The sequence below is a fragment of the Aptenodytes patagonicus genome, chromosome 1, assembly GCF_965638725.1.
Source record: "Aptenodytes patagonicus chromosome 1, bAptPat1.pri.cur, whole genome shotgun sequence".
Taxonomy (NCBI): domain Eukaryota; kingdom Metazoa; phylum Chordata; class Aves; order Sphenisciformes; family Spheniscidae; genus Aptenodytes; species Aptenodytes patagonicus.
In genome coordinates, this window is record NC_134949.1 from 203,228,124 (window position 1) to 203,247,594 (window position 19,471).

The 19,471-nt window shown below is 48.0% G+C and overlaps 1 protein-coding gene across 1 annotated transcript; it reads left to right on the forward strand.

The window, feature by feature from the left end:
* On the forward strand, positions 1–7,474 carry HMGB1 (high mobility group box 1). Its single transcript, XM_076364302.1, has 5 exons — positions 1–150; positions 3,036–3,198; positions 3,482–3,627; positions 4,612–4,786; positions 6,834–7,474. The coding sequence occupies exons 2-5, from the start codon at positions 3,049–3,051 to the stop codon at positions 7,005–7,007; spliced, it is 645 nt and encodes a 214-aa protein (XP_076220417.1). The 5' UTR covers positions 1–150; positions 3,036–3,048; the 3' UTR covers positions 7,008–7,474.
* Positions 7,475–19,471: the final 11,997 nt, after the last annotated feature.

Below are 19,471 nucleotides of genomic sequence, written 5' to 3' on the forward strand. Positions count from 1 at the left end.
GAGGAGGCTGCGTATCGATCCCGCTCTCACAGCCATTGCGGTGCACCGGGCTACACAGGGACCCAGGCAGCGCTGGGGCCGGGCGGGCGGCCGGGGTAGCGTCTCTGGGGCTCGGGGCCGAGCGAGGGCTGCGTGCCGACTCTGACACGGGTGAGTACGCGCCGGGGGCCGCCGGGCCGGCCGGGCGCGCTCGCCCGCTCGCTCGCAGCCGGGCGGCGAGCCGGCGCTGCCCGCCGTGCCGCCGCCGCCGCCTGGCCGCGGAGCGCGGGGCAGCTCTGGCTCGGGCGCCGGCACACAAAGGCGAGCCGGGCTGCGCCTGGGAGACCCTTCCTGGGCGGCGAGCCCCCCGGCCGGGGTGGGGCGGGGGCGCCAGGGGCGCGGGCGGCGGGCGACTTCGGGAGCGGGGCGGCGGGATGGAGGGAGGGAGACGGGCGAGGAAATATCCCCCGCCCGGGCGGGGGATAGGCGGCCGGGGGTCGCCCGCCGCGGGGGGCGCGGGCCGCGCCGTGCCCCGCCGTAAGCCGCTTACGGTGCCTCGCCGTAGCCATCGCTGCGGCGGCGGGGCAGCCGGCGGGCACAGGCGCGGCGAGGCGGCGGCGGCTTCGGGCGGGCTGCGCCGCGCTGCCGGCCGCCGCCGGGGCCGCGAGGAGCGCGGGGGCAGCGGGGCGCGGGCCGGGGAGCCGCTGGCCCCGCGGCCGCCCGGCTGTAACATGGCTGACGGGAGCCGCGAGCGAGAAAACAAGGCGAGCGGCGGCGGAGCAGAGAGGCGCTCGGGCGGGCGGGGGCGCAGTTCGGGGGAACTTTTTTTCCAGCCGCCGCCGCCGCTCGCCCGGGCGCGGGGCCCGCGGCCGAGGGGCTGTACAACTCGGCGGGGCGCGGGCGCCAGCGGGGGTCCCCGCTGGGGCTCTGCCCGCTCCGCCGGGGCTCGGGCAGGCGCTGGAAGCGCGCCGGCCCCCCCACACCCCCGCTCCCCCCGCACCCACCCACCTCCCCCCGTCTCCCTCCCTCCCTCCCGCCCGCCCGCCCTCCCTCCTCCGGCTGCAATGGCTGAGCGTGTGCGCCAGGGTAGCGGGCGCGCTCACACAAAGGGAAGGGAAGGGAGGAAGGAGCCATGTTCTCTGCGCGGCGGCGGGCGCGGGCGACGCCAGCAGCGGCCATTCCGCGCCGCCCCGCCGCCGCCGCCGCGCCCCCGCGGGCCGGGGGTCGCCGCCCGGCTCCGCCGCGGCCCCTGGGCGGGGGTCCTGCGGCCTGGCCTCCCCGCCCCGCCCGCCGGGCCGCGGGGGGGGTGTGGTGGTGGCGGGAGGGGGGGGGGGTGCGGCTCGCTCTCCTCAGCGCACAAAATGGAAGGAGCCTCGGCGGCGGGTGACCTCCTCCGCCAGGAGCCTGCGCCATGGCGGCCGCTCCCGCCGCCGTCGCCGCTGCGGCGGCGCAGGCCGCGCGGGCGGGCAGGCCGCGCCTCGCCTCGCCGGCCAGGCCTCATGGCGGCGGGGAGCTGGGGAGGCCTGGGGACGGCGCGCCCCGCCGCGGGGGGACGGGGGCGGCGGCGGCCGGGACCGGGGGTCGCCGCCTGCGGGAAGCCGCAGCCCCGGTGGCTGGCTCCAGGGCATGTGCTTTGCCGCCCGCTGGCAGCGAGCCCTCGCGTGAACACAAAATAGAACTTCTACTGCTTTTCCCTAATAACGGGACTCTTCTTTTTTTTTTTTCTCCTCCACCCACCCCCAGCAGGTCTCTTAGGGGACTTCTGAAGTTTTCCTCTGCCCCCCTCGCAGGGGAAACGTCCAAAATGGCGGGAAGGAGGCTTTTAAACGCCAGCTCACGGTCGCAGCGCTTCGGTCGTGGTGCTTAATCCTTCCCACAGTCACTCCACGCCTCTGAACCACCCCTGCCCCGTCCCCCCCGGCCCCCATCGCCTTCCCCCCACAGCCAGCGGGAAGTGCCCCAGCCGCTGGCTGAGCCCCGGGTGCTGGCTGGCTCTGGAAACATCTCCATGGCAGGCAGGAGCGGCTCCTGGTTCTTCAGCCCGCTTGTTTACTTGATAGAAACTTCAAACCGGACGTGTTTAGTCACAGAGCAGAAATCTGTTTCTGTCTATCCGCCAAACCGATAGGAAACACTGCTTCTGTGGCAATACAGGCAGGCGGTGCGTGTGCTTTTTTTTTTACGTGTTTTTTTTTTTTTCCTTTTAATTCCTGCTGCAGAGCAGAGTTTGTCAGGGTGCAAGTGGCTTTTTCCAGGGAGCTATGAAGAAATATTCTGAATGTCTGACTTGGGTGTGAAATTTCCAGGAAGGTATTTTTTTCATTCCCTCTCAGTCCCTGAAAGAGTCAGATCGGCCTCACACTGAGCACAGCTCTGCTAGTCATATGTAAATGTCATACTTCTTGCGTCCCTGGCTTGGTTATAACATGTTTGACTGAGTGTGGTGTTTCATTCCTGTATTTCTAGGTATACGTACAAAGAGAGAGTAGGTTTTTGCAGTAGACTTAAAGGAGAGTGATAATACATGGCATACAAAAATAATAATAATAAATACATCTTTTGCAAATGAGCACCCAAGGCCTACAGGGGAGGGGGATAGAAATACGAGCTTTAGGAAGAAAAAAATTAGTAACCCATAAAGCCAGCTGTGAGACAGGATACTTTAGTACCTTTTCCCTTCTCCTTTCAGTATAATTGATTCCTTCCAAGCATAGGATTGATACACTAGCAGTAATCAAGGAGTGCAGTTTCCACTGCACTGATGCTCATACTTGCTTTCAGATTGGTTGGAAGGGACGTTTTTGTTCGCAGGAGACCAGAACTGCCCATTTTGAAGGCCCTTTGAGATGTCGGGTTGCTTGCGTCCAGGTCACCTCAAACAGCGATGGCGGAAATCTTCAGTAAATTTTCCAGAAGCGAAACTTCTTCCTATTTGTATGATTTCAAAATGCTGCTCCGATGGGTCTTGTTTGGCATGATCCTTTGTCGTGGCTTACTTCCTGCGTTGGTTTGTAAAAAGTAAAAGTTTTAAAGGTGTCTTTTTTGCTTTGTTACAGAAAATCATCAAAAATGGGCAAAGGCGATCCTAAGAAGCCGAGAGGTAAAATGTCTTCGTACGCCTTCTTTGTGCAAACCTGCCGGGAGGAGCACAAGAAGAAACATCCAGATGCTTCAGTGAACTTTTCAGAGTTCTCAAAAAAATGCTCAGAACGATGGAAGGTAGGAATAACCACCTAAAAACCCCGCAAAACCTTAAACGATTGCTTTGTGTAAAATTCTATTTGAGACTGTAAATTATTTCTTTAAAAGTTCAGGTTTTAGATAAGTATGAAGTGCAGCTGTAAGATTAGTGGTAACTATCCGTTGCTCTTGCCTTAGCTTTAGCTCCCTCAACTGAAATTTTGGAATGGACCTGGATATGCTTTTGAATCTTAAAATACCATTTTGATCCTTATGGGTCCCTTCCAACTTGAGATATTCCATGATTCTAATTGCCTTCCAGACTATGTCTTCTAAGGAGAAAGGGAAGTTTGAAGATATGGCAAAGGCTGACAAGCTTCGTTATGAAAAAGAAATGAAAAACTATGTACCACCTAAGGGGGAAACAAAAAAGAAGTTCAAGGATCCAAATGCACCGAAGAGGCCTCCGTAAGTAGATTTCTAGTTAGTTTATCTTGTTCGGGACCATCACACGGGAGTGTATCTATAAAATGATCATTTTATTCAGGTTCAGGAGCTTCAGAAATACAAGACTACATGATTTTTCTGACCAGTGGCATAAAGACAGGTTGAAACGTTAGTTACGAATTACAGGTTTGTGGTCTTAGGTTGGTCGTCTTTATCTAAGTTAGAAAAACGTCAGCCTTTAGAAATGGATGCAGAAATCGGCGACATGCAGTTTTGACTTATGTTTCCAATTTCTGTTAACAGGGTAATTCTAGTGTAAAATGGCAGTAAAATATTTCAGGCCCTGCTCTCCCCACCTGTTGGCTTGAGCAGAATTTTTGATTTGCGGTCCATTTAAAATTAAGAGGCTTTTGCATGGAACAGGTTAGAGGGATGATCTTGCACAAAAAACAGCTTGGAAAATTAAAACTTCAGCCACTGCATAAAGACTACTGACTTCAGGATCACCTGGTACCAGACACTAGTACTTCGTAGCAATCCATTTTTGTGTGTGTTTTAAATGGAGCTAATGCTGAAAGGAACAGGGAAGTTCCTGTACAAGTGAATGTTCTTATTTGGGCTGATGCTGTCATCTGGAAGTCCTAATTTTCATAACAAATATTGCAGCTTCTCTGCCTTTAACAGCTCTGACATAACATTTGCTCCCCTGGTGTCATTCACTCATTCTCCTTTTTTAAGATTTTTCTCTGCATATGGTATATAAAATTTGCTCTTCTGGGGGTCCTGCCAAAAATGGGACCAGATGTGCAGCATTCCTTAAGAGACAAGGATGTGTTAAGTTTTCAAAGTAGTTTATTCAGTTCTAATACCTTCCATTGTAATTATTGTTTGTCTCACTTCTAGGTGCTTTTCCAAAACGCTCTTAAGAAACAGTAACAAAGGTCACAAAACTTTCTGTTATAGTAAAGTCTAAAATTAAAAAAATCTTTTTTTTTCCCTCTGTAGTTCGGCTTTTTTCTTGTTTTGCTCTGAGTTTCGTCCAAAAATCAAAGGAGAACATCCTGGTCTGTCCATTGGGGACGTTGCAAAGAAACTGGGAGAGATGTGGAACAACACCGCTGCAGATGATAAACAGCCTTATGAAAAAAAGGCTGCTAAACTGAAGGAGAAGTATGAAAAGGTAACATTGACATTTATGGAGATGGTTTGGGGAGGTCAAGCTTCAATTTAGACATTTTTTCCTTCTCGTGTGCTCTGGTACCTGATGTTGCAGATTATCATATTCTAATGACAAATGTCATGATACTTGTTGGAAAATACCATGTAAGGGAGCATACGGTTTATTACTATAGCTCTAAATTGCCGTCCTTTGTGTTGAACTATTTGCATTCATCTGTAATTCAGGACCGTCAATGATGGTTTAATAGGTACCATGGTGTCTGTGGTGTTATTAAAACAATAGGTCACAGCGGTATCCAAGTTAAGTTGGTAGTATTAAGTAACGCCAGTAAAGAATAAAATGGTTCTCCCTGGTTTTGGAGGTGTTCGGTATTGATGAACATCCCTGAATGTTAGGATAATTGATACACATAGATGCTATTTTTAGTTTCTTGGGATAATGTCAGAACACTAATGAGATGCTAGTGTTAGACATGTGGTTTTCCTGTACCTAGTTTGTGTCCATCTCCTTTCTAGTAATTAACATAGTTAATAATACATATGAAGCAGCATGTCATACAATTTCTTGAATTATTAAAGCTAAATCCTGTCATCGTTATTGGAGCTGTAGAAATGTGTTGCACGCGCAGGGTAGTGCTAGATGTGTTTTTATCTCCAGAGGCAGATTCCTATCCCAATACGAGGAAACCAAAGGAGGAGGGGGATGCATGTTAGCATCCCCTGGTGATGCTTTACAGTGGGTCAGCAACCACCTATAGCTAATGTATACCACGTATATCCATTTGTGTGCCATGACCTTCCTCTGGGTGTTTTTCCCGCTGGCAAACAAAACCGCTTTAAAATTGTAGCATTGTAGTGAGCAAGGTGGCCTCTTTTGAGTCCTAATTACATGCTGGAGAGGAACTGCAGGTCTAGAAGCTTTCCCATATTGTCTTTCCTGTGCAATGTAAACTATTCAGTACGGTAATTGTACGTACAGCCAAGGCAACTCATAAGAGACTTTTTAAATGGCAGAATTATTAATCTTTATTCCCAGACATTTTAATCTTCACTAGTGTTGTCTTTATTTCTTACACTTACAAATGGGGTTTTAAGGTGCAGTAATCTCAGTATTTCACTGCTTGGCCTTTGACTCGGTGGATATCGTATCTTCTGAAAATTTCATGCTAAGCTTTACGGGAGTCTGAGGGAACTGTAAGATTAGTGGTGTAATGTTTACTGGGTGGGGAACATTTGAACATGTGGACCATCTGCATAAAGGTGTTGACGTTTCTCTGTAGCTGGTATGTTTAAGTCCTGTAGATCAATTCTGTTACGTAATTGTTTTTATTATTTTGGCACAAAGTCAGGAAGTCTAACTGTTTTTCTGGCTTGGTCTTCCAGGTATAGTTTTGACTTCCCTATAAGAGGAGCTGAATTTTGTGTGTTATAAACCACTAGAATAAATTTATTGCATGCAGAAGGTGGCACTGTCTACCCTTTAATGAAGTTCTTATACCTTTTATTTTGTAAACTTCAGTTAGGCAGAATTCTGTATAATTGCTCTTTGCTGAGGCATAACATTGCAAATATTAGTCCATGTCATTCTAACGTGTTTCGGATGGCTAATTACAGTTCTGTGCCTCAAACAAGGATTTTCCTGTGCATTTCTTTAGGCACCGTAGAAGGTAGGGCTAGAAGGGGACCTTAAGAGGTCTCCCTACTTCATTTCCTTATGGGATAGTGGGCTCAGCTGTGCCTTTACCATCCGAGGCAGCAGCTTTTCCAACCTGTTCCCAGAAGCCTAACAGCGGAGATTCCTCAACAGCCGTAAGCAGCGCGTTCCAGCATGCCAGTATAATTTCTGTGTTAAGAGGGTTCCCCTTTCCTTGGCGTTGGGCCTCGGTTCACCTTGTAACTGAAGCTACAGCTCCCGGTCCTACCCCAGTGGATGTGGAGAAAGGGCAGATACCTGGGTGGCTCTGGTTTCCCAAGTGCCATTTGGAAGTTGCTCAGAGCTCTTGGCTGGTTAAATCTTTGAGAGATTCTTCCTGCTTTTCTCCTCCAAGGATATTGCCGCATACCGGGCCAAAGGGAAGGTTGATGCAGGCAAAAAAGTAGTTGCCAAGGCTGAGAAGAGCAAGAAGAAGAAGGAGGAGGAGGAAGATGAGGATGAAGACGAAGAGGATGAAGATGATGAAGAGGAGGAAGAGGAGGAGGATGAAGATGATGATGATGATTAATAAGTCTCTCTTAGAGCAATTTCTTTCTTGTCTATAAAGCATTTAACCCCCCTGTACACAACTCACTCCTTTTAAAGAAAAAAAAATTGAAATGTAAGGCTGTGTAAGATTTGTTTTTAAACTGTACAGTGTCTCTTTTTTTGTATAGTTAACACACTACCGAATGTGTCTTTAGATAGCCCTGTCCTTAGTGGTATTTCAATGGCCACTAACCTTGCCTGGTACAGTATGGGGGTTGTAAATTGGCATGGGAGTTTTAAAGCAGGTTCTTGTTGGTGCACAGCACAAATTAGTTCTATATGGGGATGTAGTTCATTTTTCATCTTCAGTTGTCTCTGATGCATCATAAAAATAATTGTTGTTCTGTTAACTGAATACCACTCTGTAATTGCAAAAAGGAAAAAAAAAAGTTGCAGCTGTTTTGTTGACATTCTGAATGCTTCTCAGTAAATACAATTTTTTTATTAGTATTGTTGTCCTTTTAATAGGTGCCCTTGAAAAATCATACTTTTTCTTTTCTCTCTTTTTTTTTTTTTTTTTTTTTTTTTGAGGGGAACTCATCTTTTGCTTTATTGAATGCCCATTTGGGATCACGGGAATATTACAGTTTTCATCTTTCATATAACCAGCTGATAAACAAAGCTTTGATCTGCATACCCTGCATAATCATGATAGGGTAAGAAAAGAAATATATAGGCGTATGATGAAAGAATATTCTTCCGTAACTGGAAACAAAACAAATTCAATCTCAACAAACTGATATTTGTTCAGATTTTTGTGAAATGTAATATTCTATTGAGTTGCATGAGTTTACCAGTCTTGGAGAGTTGAGAAGTATAGAGTTCAATTTTACAGAAATTAAATACTTTGGGGGGGGGGGGGGGGGGGGCGGGGAGGGGGGGGAGGGAGGGAATGTTAAATTTTGTCCTAGAAGGACCCATAGGAAGAGTGTACGTCCATCCGGTGTAGAGAAATTTACACGTGTGACTCCGTTACCATGTAATGGAAGTTGTATTTGTAAATCTCTGAACACTTCTGAGCGATGAGCGTACCTAAAATGTGTAAAGTTAAAAGCATGAAATTACCATATTATTTTTTGGTGACAGGTCTGGTGATGGCCACGGGCTTTATACCATGAAACTCTCCTGGTAGCAAATGGCCCATGAGAAATGATTTTTCTTTCTAAGATTTCTATAAATGGTACCATTATTATTTGTTAAATCTATGTAAATTCATATTTGTATTCTTGAAATTCTAGTTTTAGCCCTTTAAACAAAGTTGTATATTGTCTCAAATTGAAAATGAGATAAGATGTATTTTTCCTGTTAGGTTTTATACCGCACTCTTGATGTTTGCCCATTTTTAAGTTAAATATAGCTGTATGGAAAAGTACATTTTATTAAATTTTGCATTAAAAAGTGAAATGTTTATGGTATACCAACAATGTCTAATTTGGTCAAATATAGTTCTCTTCCAAAACCAAAGCTAAGGGTTTTTTTGCATATTTAGTAAAACTTCAAGTGCTGGCAACTGTAACTATTTTCACATATACCTGCTTACCAGTTTGGGGGACAATTTGGCAATTTTGTGGTTACAAAATTATGGTTCTCTTAAGTGCCAGTGTTTAAGAAAAAAAAAAAAGCATTCTTGTAATTTTACACGCTTTTGTGATGGAGTATTGTTTTGTTATACAATTTTGACTTTCAGATTCTTATTTCAATTTGCATTTATGTATAACTTCAGGAGAAATATTGAACATCTGAATCCTGGATGATACTAATAAACTAATAATTGCAGAGGTTTTAAATACTTAGTTAAATGACTTACTTAATATCCTAAGGGGTTTTTTTTGTGTGTGTGTTGGTGTTTTCAGATATGTACATCCCTGCTTTCTGTTTCAAACAGAAGAACAGTGCTGTTCACAAAGTCTCGATATAGAAAGCCTAGGACAGATAGATTTTATTTTTTTTTTCTTCTTAAACTGGATATTACCTATTCAAGTGTTCATAACTGCTGACAAATAAATTTTCTGTGCTGAAGGGCTTTTTTGTTTCCCCAGGTCATCAGAGGAAAGTAGACACATTTCTTGTTCTTGGAACAAACATACTTAATGAGATCCCTATAATCTTGTGCCTTTGTTCTCGGTGCTTGATGTTGACAGAAGTAACCTAGAGGATTCAGCTGATCTTAAAAGACGAGTAGCAAGCGCTTACCCAGCAGCCAGGCATGGCGTTTGCCTTTATCTTTGGGGTTAGCACATTGGTAACAAACAGAGCGTGCTCAAGGCTGAAGAGGGTAGGTAATGTAATAATTGTAAGTGCTACTTTCTGAGAAAAAGAACCCGCGGTACTACTCTGCAGAGGCTGGTGATGGTTGGGAAGCGTACCAAAGCCTCCAGAGCTCTCCAGGACGGCCACGGTTTTCTCATGAGCAGCTGGTACGTGCCTATACATCAACTGAGCTTGCACACGTGTATCAGACGGAAGTCTTCTCTTGTGTATTCTAGAAAACCCTTTTGAAACAATGAAACCGCTATTTCTGGAGGGGAATACCGTAGTTCGGTGGATTAATTCTCCTTTTAACATAAAATCAGAGCTGCTGAGAGTCGTTGCCGGGAAGGACCTCCCTGTGCCCTGGCTGTGGTCCCCTGCGAGCTCCAGCAGTTAAATAATCCTCTTGGTCAAAACTCCGCCCGATTCTCAGCACCGATAGGTCAGACTTTACTACAAGATTACTTGATCTGAGGTCAGTTATTGCTGACACTTTTGCTTGAGTCTGCCTCCCCATGATCCTTAGAAGTCAGTGCTTGCTGAGGGATAATGAGCAGTGAAATTGCAACCGTTTAGGCAGTGGTTCCCTACAAGGGAACTGGACAGCACCGGCGTCGCTGTCAAAACAAAAAGCGTTTCCTAAGGGCTTTAACCTTCAGATAAATACTTGACGTAGAGGATAAAAAGGCTTTTCCTGTTCTAAACAAAAAAAAATTGGGGAATTGCTTTGGAGACAACTTTAATATTAATAAGCAGTAGTTACGGTGTCTTGAGTGCTAAATGAAGCCATACCAATTTTATGGTTGTTTATCTCGGTTGGTCCTGAAAGGAGCTGCATTGTCACCACCTGCTTTCTAGGTTTGCGCTCTCATTTTAAACTGGTTTAGCTAAACGTACAGACAGCGTTCATCCCTTCTGCCGGGCTTTCAATGATCACACCAGCTCTAGCAAAAAGTTGGGCTTATTTAACAAAATGTTTCTGTCCAGGCGGACAGGCTCCTAGAAACCTGAAGTAACAGGTACCAGGTGGCTGAAAAGATTTCTGCAGCTTAATTAGGGTGACGCTGGCACTGCTGACTCTGAGCCCCTTCACAGTGCCTTTTATCAGTGTAACAAGCCCAGCGTGAAGGAGAAAAGGCCGAGTAATAGCTGGGTTCAGGCTTGCTAGAAAGCGGGAACATGGGTTTGAATAACTCCGCCAGAAGAGGAGCTGGGCGGACTGCAGCAGCAGCATTAGGTTCTCTAGGTGGGTGACAAGCCGAGCTTGGAAAAAACCTTTCCTAATTCTTGCTAGCCTAAGGGTTAAACCTGCTCGTTAGAATAAATGTTCCCGTTCTGCCTTCCCAGCTATGCTTGACAGAAGATTAAAGGAATAAAGCCGATGTCCTGCATTGGGTTACTCAATACCAAGTCTAACAGACATGGCAAAATACAAAGATAGTATTAAATACAAGAGGTGATTTTCACCGTTTCCAGGCTCAGCCAGGAGTAGCTGACCAGCTACAGGCTTCTGGGATGCAAACGTAGCGATCGTTTTATTAATAACAGTAAAATGCCAAGTATTTTCAAACAACGTTCCCTTGTTGTATTCTTTAGCTTCCCATCACTCTGTACTTGACTTCAGACTCCAGATCACATCTTTTTGGGGCTGCTTTAGAAGAAAAAAACAGTGTGTGACATTTTACTTTGGCAGGCTGCCATAGACATTATTTTAGCCCCTGAAATACATTAAGGGACGTTTTACAAATAAGCTAGTCCAATGCAGTGCCTAAATGTGTTTGTTTATCAATAAACTTTTCCCCAGACTTCGCTACTGGATTGCACCCTACATCTGAAAAACACTTTGAGGTGATATTAATTTAGTCTGGAATAGGCTCACTTTAAATTAACACCATCCTTTATTCCAAAATAATGTACTTGTAGACAAGCTCTCAGATTTTCTTCCAATGTTTGAGTAAAAGAATAGGAAAAGTAAATCTCCGAGAGTTTTGTATAGTTTTACAAAAGTTGTCTTTTATTTTGTGTATGTTGTGCCCTGGCTTTTCTTTTGACAGTACTTCAAGCAGAAAAACAAAGATGGATTTTCCCCCCCCCAATGAAGTTACTATTAAGAATGAAGGTCAGATTGCTCTTACAGCTGCTTCGTGCTGTTGAAAAATACAGCGTGGCTTCTGCCTCGAGAGCACCTAATTTTGAAATCCATCTTGCTGAAGCGATTGCTATTAGAGGTGACCCGCAAGAGAGACGAGCCTTCCCTTTTGCTACTTTATGATGGAATAAAAGACTGAAGTTATAAATTAGCTTAGTCTACCTGCTTGCTGCATCAGAACTTCAAGCCTTCCCTGCAGCAGGAGTGCTCCAGATCAAGCTAAGCGGTGAGACGGCGGAGCAGCAAGGAGCGAGCAAGACGGGCAAGCGTGGGTTTTTTAGCTACACCTTTTAAAATCTTGCTTACATTGTTAAAATGTGTTTGACTTAAATGACGGGCATTTGGCACAAAGGAAGTTCATCCTAATGCTTCCAGCAGCCTTTCATCTACTAAGGCAGCAAAAGCTTAAATCACACATTTCTGACCTCCCAAAAGTTCTTCAATAAAAACAGGAAAGACCAAACGCTACAGCTTGAATGCCTGGAAAGGACCCAGCCCCCACGCACCTTACAGCAGCAAGAGGTCACCATTTAAATGCTCTCTGCAAGACGCCATTCAAAGAATTAACCTTATCAAGGGGAAACCGAGGACACGTGCTACGATGTTTGGCGAGTGCATTTGTTATCGAGACTAAAAACAACGTTTTCGAAGAAATGTCTGGGAAGAAATTCCAGCCGAGGCGCGACATCCCTGACACCCCCCCTTGCTCCTTCACAAACCGAACCACAAGAAAGCAACGCGAATAATGCCCTTCTGGGAATAAAGTCTCCCTTGCCGAAGTGCTGGGGTTGACCACGCTCTTCCTCAGCCTACCCACAGGGAAAATGCCCGTCCCCTAAACTAACGCCAGCCAGCGGTACTACAGATGATGCAGGCTTGCGGCAGTGCGGGGGTACCGATGGCAGCTGGGGTGGCCCCGGCAGCCCCCTCCTTGCTGCCCGCTCGCTCCCGGTGCCAGGGAGACGTTGGGCGTGAAAACTGCCGGGAGGAAGGACGGCATTGAAAAGCTGGCAGGCTCCTGCCCGCGGCCGCGTGATGCAGAGCCTAAGTGGCGGGTCGCTCCGGGGCGAGGGGCTCATGCCCGGGTTTGAAATGGAGATGCAAAGGGAGCGGGGCGGCGGGCTGCAGGTAGGGATCACAGGCACCAGCCCTGTGAAGACTCAGCTATGCAGTAAAAAGCAAAATCACGGTGCTCTTTTTATAAGGAAGAAAATCTCAAATTTGTGTGGTGATGATTCCTAGAAGAGAGAACTTTCTTGCAAAACATGCGTTAGTAAATGATTGAACAACAGTGACTCATGTTTTATTATCAGACTTGACTGTAGCCGCACTTACGCTTGTTTTAGTTCTGTTGACACACGTTTCTACCGACACCTTCCAATAAGGAAGATGCCACGAACAAGCACTGATATTGTAAAACTGATACTGGAAAATGCAGGTGAGGATTGATCACAGCCTGAGCCCCTCGGCACGGGAGCAGCTTGAACGGCAGGTTTTGCAGACAAGAGGGTTCGGTTTTGCTATACCAGCCACCGATGGCAAAGTGCTGGTGGGTTTCCGCTCATGGGGGCTGACGGGCACAGCACCCGCCCGGGCTTTTGGGCGTTTCGCAGGACTGACCCCTTGGGTCCTGCCTGGGACTGATGGCTTGTCTGGGATGTGTAACCGGCTCCCAGCGGGAGCCTGCTGGTGAACACACCTGTGATGGGGACCCCTCCTTGCACTGGCCCGGCTGCAACTGAGCCTCCTTCCAACGCCGTTTCCTTTGAGGTGGAAGAAGGAAATGATCTATTTTTGGGGAGCATTTGTACCAGATGTTCAGCTACATCGATGGCGTTTCGGGTCTGCACGCTCTCTCTCTGTGCAGGACCACCCGGGCGGGCTCTGCCTCCCTGCCTGTGCCCGGGGGTCACCCGGCAGTGCCCCTGCCCCTTCCTCCTGCCCTGCCCGGCATCCACCGCTGCCAGCCCCGCTCCGGAGGGTAGGAGCGAGTCCCCGTACCCCTGGCTGCTGGGGGCTGGATCCATGCTCCCCGGGTTAGACAGGAGGGTTGTCCTGCTGCCCCACCACCCCCAGGCGATCAATGCCATTCCCGTGGTGCCAGGGGTGCTCAGGGACACCCACCAAAGCGCACCTAATGGCAGGAGCAGCTCCCGCCTTCCACAGACCCACAAAATGGGGGGAAAAACCATAATGTGGGTGCTGCCACAGGGTGCAGCATCCTCAGCATGTGCTGCCACCCAGGATCGGTGTCCGTGGTCCGCCGGCCTCGACGCTCCTCTGTGAGTCCCCTGTTCCTACTGACATGGGTTTTTCTTTCCATCCGAATCATTTAACATGACTTTGGAGCACAATGGAGCTGTGATTTTTTTCGAAGCTGCCAGCCTGCAGGAAACAGAAGGTCTCTGAATAAAAGGGAGGCTCTTGTTACAACTTCCCTCTTATTTACTGTTCCCAGTAGCACAGAAGTAAAAAGACAATGAATGAAATGGAGGATTAATCACGCGTAGCACTGAAATAGAAACATGGAGATTGCAAGTCCCAGAGCACCGCTCTGAGCGATGGCTCGTACCTGTGGCATACAGAAACCTCACAGCACCAAGACGTCTTGGGTTTAATGAGAACGGGCAAAAGGCAGAGGAGACTCGACAGGCGGTTTTTCAAAGGCAAACATGCAAAAATGTGAATTTTACGTGGACTTTCTCTGTTCAGCACTCTCAAAACTTGAGTTCAAGTCGATATCCCCAGTGCTTAATCATCGGCCCGTGACTTTTGCAGAGGAAACTCCCTTTTTTGCTATTTTTCTGCATTAATTTTAAGACAATAAAAGTTCAGGACAACTCCACTGTCCCACAGAAGACTTTTAAAAATGCTTCAGAGAGAAACTACTGTGCTGCTCGGCGTGTAGCTTTGCTCCTAAAAAGGGTTGTGGGCATTAGACTCGTGCCCTTTTTCTGTTGCTTTTGGGTTTGGTATGCAAGCACTGATAGATTACTAATCGTGTTCCTTATTTATTTTTATTTCTTTAATTAGACATTTACCCATATTTGTTTTCCAGCTGTAGATTTAGAGTATTCACACCAGCCTTTGCAAAGGTGTTGAGCACCTCAAATTAATTGGTAATGAATTAACCTTGGGAGAAGCCGCGGCAGAGCCATGGCTTCAAGCAGGCTGTTCGCGTGAGGCAGATTATGCGCATACAGCTTTGGGAAGGTCTTTAGTGAAGCAAAACATAGGAAAGAAATGTGAAAACAAGGAGGCGTAACACAATTCTCATTGCCTGAAACGTCTCTAATATAAAGTTGGTTTGTGTATCTGAATATCTGCGCCTGCCACATAAGTGCGAATGATTTTTCTGGCCTTCAGATGCTGCATTGAATGTGAGGATTGAGGCGAAATGGAGAACATCATTGTAAAACTGATAGGGAAGTTGCTCCCGATCCTTATTCAAAAACTCAAACAAAACTCTAAACTATTCCTTTTACAGTTCTCTTTAGAAAACATACACGAAAAAGTTAATGAAAATTTATCTGGGCCACCTGCAATAATAAAATTGAAGTGACCTAAGTCTGAAAATACCATGATACGCCTGCAAGTGACTATAAAAAGCTGGAGCATGTGGTATAACCAAGGTAAAAACCAAACCCAACCCATCTGTGTTAATACAAGACTTGGAGGATTATATGAATAAAAGTCTAGATAGCCAAAGCTGCGGTGCTGCTTACCTAATCCCTGCTATAACCCCATTACCAAGCCTTTGCCCGGGCCTGGGACCCCGGAGCAGCTGCGCTCCGGCAGGCAGCAGCCCTGCCGAAGGCTCCTCCTGGCCTTGCCTTCTCCCTGCCTGGCCCGGGGGTTTTTATAGTTCGCATGGCTGGAGTCGTTTCACTTTCTTTTTCTGCTGTGCAGGGTGGAGTTGTGGCTACCTCCATCCATTATTTACTCTGTTTGCATGGAAATCATAAAAAATATATATATTCTTTTTAATATTAGAAGGGGTTTTTTTAATACTAATTCTAAAGCCAAGCTGGTGCTGCATTAAATTAGTTGGTGATATCCTTCTAAATGCCCTTTCTAAATACTTTTTAAGACGGGAAAGAGATGCAAGCATTAACCTCTCAGCTGCAGCTCCCATGTTTAAACACAGCAAAGGAGATGCCAGCCCGAGCCAGCCGGGTGCCCCCCAGCCGGGAGGAGAAGGGTGACCCCCACAGGTCCCACCGCCCCGAGCCCCTGGCGCTCGCAGCCTCCAGGTGACTCATCTCCAGAAGCTCGATTTGCCGGCAATGCCCTGGTGAGGAAAAAGAGGTGGGGAAGAGCTGCCTGGGGTCTCTGGTCATGGTCTGAGTGCTTCCCAGATGGGTCCTTCATTGCTTGCCTTTGATTTTATTTGTTTTAGGGTAATTAGTAATAGAGAGCTCCTGAGCAACCCAAATTCTGACAGTCTTTGGAGATCCATATAACAAAATTTGGGAAGAGTCTGGGGTTTTTTCTTCCACCCACTACAGCAGACGTTGGAGGATCTCAGGTCAGGATGGGTGGTTGCCCCTGTGCCCTGCTGGGTCCCCTCTCCAGCTGCGCTGCTGTGGCATCCCCTGAGCTGGGGAGACTGGTCCTGTCCCAGCATTATCCCATGAGGATGCACATGCCGACGGCCCTGGGAGCTCACGGGAGCTGTGTGGCACTGGCCGGCCGGGCAAGCCACACGCTGCCAACGCAGTGCTGTTAAAAGGACATTTTTCCCAAAAGCTGCAGTTCCTCAAGGCGGTGCAATACTGAATAGTTCATCTCTATGAAAATCAAAAGCCTCTGCTCCTTCAAGAAGACTTACAGCCCAGAAAAATTATTTTCATCACGTGCCAGTGAATTGCTGCGTTCGGGAGGAGCCGTGATTGCGATGGAGCTGACTCGAAGCGGGTGTTCTGGGACCGGGAGCTGCAAAACGTTACCTAAACCAGCGGCACTGCCGGGGGGGTCGGAGTGGGGCGTAAGTAAGACTGCATGGAGTTTTTGCACTAAAAGCGTGATGTAAGTCCCTCAGTTTCATATTTCGTTGCTGTAATCAAGCTGCCAGATTTCACGTATTCCTTTTCCAGGGGTTGATGGAAACTGCAGGGAAGTTCGTGGTGCTGGATACTGAGGGAATTGCAAAGAGACGACCGTGTGAGACGACCTAGCCCCTGGGCCTTGGCCCCCCATGGCCCCATCATCCCCACAGTCCCATCGTCCCCACGGCTCCATCGTCCCCATGTCCCCATGGGTGGCAGGTGGGGACGGGGGCTCTTGGCATCCATGGGGCTCCTTTTGGAAACCCAGGATGCGCCCCCTGCCCACCTGCTGCTCATCCCAGTGTTAGGATTGCGTGGCAGCCTTGTCACGTCCCGCTGCTGGGAAATGCTGCTGGGTCCCGTGGTTTTGGACCTCCCGGACAGACCGACATCCCGGTGCTCTTACAGGCATTTTCCCTGGGGCCGCTTGAATTCACGAGAATCAGGAGATGTTAAATGAGCTCTGAATGTGAACTGAAATACTTCCGTAAAATGCTAATAAAGAAAGTGTGCTGGATTTTTTTTTCCCCTTCCCCCCAACTTTGTAGTTTCAGCACATTGCTAGCAGAAACTCGATGAATCTTCATGATAAGAAGATTCCCAAAGTCTATACGGTTTTGTCTGCTTTTGGACTCAGTCGTGACTGCTCCAGCAAGTCACCTGGAAGTTCATATAATTGCCATAATACAATAGCTTTTAAAAAGTAGATTATATCTTGTTATAAAGTCTGAGGGCTTGTCCCTGCCGGGACCTCCGCAGGCTTTAGTCTCTCTGCCGAGGCTGCTGGCACGCAGGATCCCCGGCCAGGAGCCTTAAACCTCACTGCCCAGAATGAAGAAGCCTTTCTAGAAGGGAAGGTGTGTGCTCAGTGCCCGCCCAGCCAGGCCGAGGAGGAGCTCGGGGAGAGGGGTGCAGGTTGCTGCCCCCCGTCCCAGCCGCCCGGCGCCCCGCGCGTCTCTCCTCCTGTGTCCGCTGGGATGTCATGAGTAATATGAGCTGTGCGCGGGGATGACTGCCCGGCATTCCGGGTGTTCGATCCGAGGGAATCGCCAGTGAGCCAGGAAATGTCAAGATTACATCACAGGCAGAATTTTTTTTAAAGCCCTGAAAATGAGCTTATTAAAAGCCCATTTCTCTGCAGCGTGATCCCAGCTGCTTTCGTTTTTGCTTCGCATTTCAACTTTATGGGAACAGGCAGGCAAATCCTCCCCCCAAATATCGCTTTACTTTTCTCTCCCTTTGATTTACAGCGCGTTTGCTCGCCATGTCCTTGGCACTCACTGGGGCTGGAGGAGCGAGTCCCTGCTTTGCTGGGCCCCTCCTGAAGGGAAGATGTGCGGGATGCCCGTGGGCTGCAACCTGCGGCTGGTGCATCCCGCCACCCCAGCACCCGAAGCCCCCGGCCGAGCGCAGGCATTGGGCCCATGGGAATGCTGGCTGGAGCCCAGCCTGCCTGCACCAGGAAAGGACGGGGGGGGACGTGGGAGCGGAGCCGCCAGCCCCTTCCCCGTGCGTTTGCTCGTGTTCCGGGTGGGCACCCCAGGCAGCTACCAGGAGGTACCAAAACTTCATAGCTGAACCGCACCTCGTTATTCCACTCCTTTTGCAGTGCTGTTGAGGAGCATCCAGCAGAGTATGTGACCCACACATGTTTAATTTCTTTTACAGTCTCTGTTTTGATATATGCTGGGTGTGTTTTTATAAAACGATTGGAACCTGGAATTTTACGGCTTTCAGGTTCAATTGAGTCCAGATTGCGAGTTTCTCCTTTTGGAAGAGGAGGAGAAGGATTAAAAGAGCCTGAAGAAGCGTGTTCCGCCTGTGGCACTCGTGAAACTCTAGGCCAAGGCTGACACCTTTTCGCTTAACTTCTACTATAATGTCAAAGCAAAAATTTACCATCAAATATTATGTCTTCCATATGCGATGCCCTGCCGTAGATACAGATCACGGCAATTGCGTTGGGCTTCTTTCTTTTAAGTTATTATCTGTTCCATAAGAAAGGCAGGACTCGGTGCAGGATCCAAGGAGGAACAGCAAGTCAGCACAAACTCAAACCATGTATAATTAATGATAATGTGTCTTCACTTACAAACCTGCGCTTGCGCTCTCAATTTTTCCTGTAAAAGCACGGTGATGCCTTTGCTGCCTACAATGCTCAGGAAAGCAGCGTATTTTTAAAACACATTTAGAGCTGCAGGAGTATCTATTAAACACATTCCATGTATTTATATAACATTAAGCATAAACCAAAGTATTTTCTTGGATGCTAAACATAGCTCAGTAAAGAATAACATCGGTTCAGAAGAAAACTCAGCTCCTGTTCTGTACCAGAGCAAACCCGAAGTTTGCTCTGGGGAATCTGCCCAGAGAGGCGGTGGATGCCCCATCCCTGGAAACGTTCAAGGTCAGGTTGGACGGGGCTCTGAGCAACCTGATCTAGTTGAAGATGTCCCTGCTCATTGCAGGGGGTTGGACTAGGTGTCCTTTAAAGGTCCCTTCTGACCCAAACCCTCCTGTGATTCTATGAAGTAACTCCATCGCCTCCCGCAAAGTTATCTTGCCTTTGCATCAGGCTAGGGGCGAGCAGGGCTGGGGATCCTTGCGCCATGGGGTTTGAGTATGAGAAGGTCTTATGGGCGCCTGCTCAGTGGCCTGCAGAAGCTGGAGCGTTCGTCATCCGCAAGCAACATGGCAAGAAAATAATGAAAAGCTGTTTTTCTGCTTCTCTACCTGTGTCAAATGGCCCTGAGTGCTCTGGTGGGAAACTACCAGCATCTGAGGAAGCAGAGCCCGAGTCCAGCTCTCCAGTTACCACGACATAAGTAAGCAAACAAGTTTATCACAAGCAATGAGGGCATTGTGCCAGTTTCAGTTAAAATAATAAAATTAAAAAAACCCAACCCCAAACCAACACATTATTACAGCACGAGGAAAGTCCTGAATGAAAATGATTGTTCATGTGAACACCAGAAATATATCTTGTCATAAACTCAG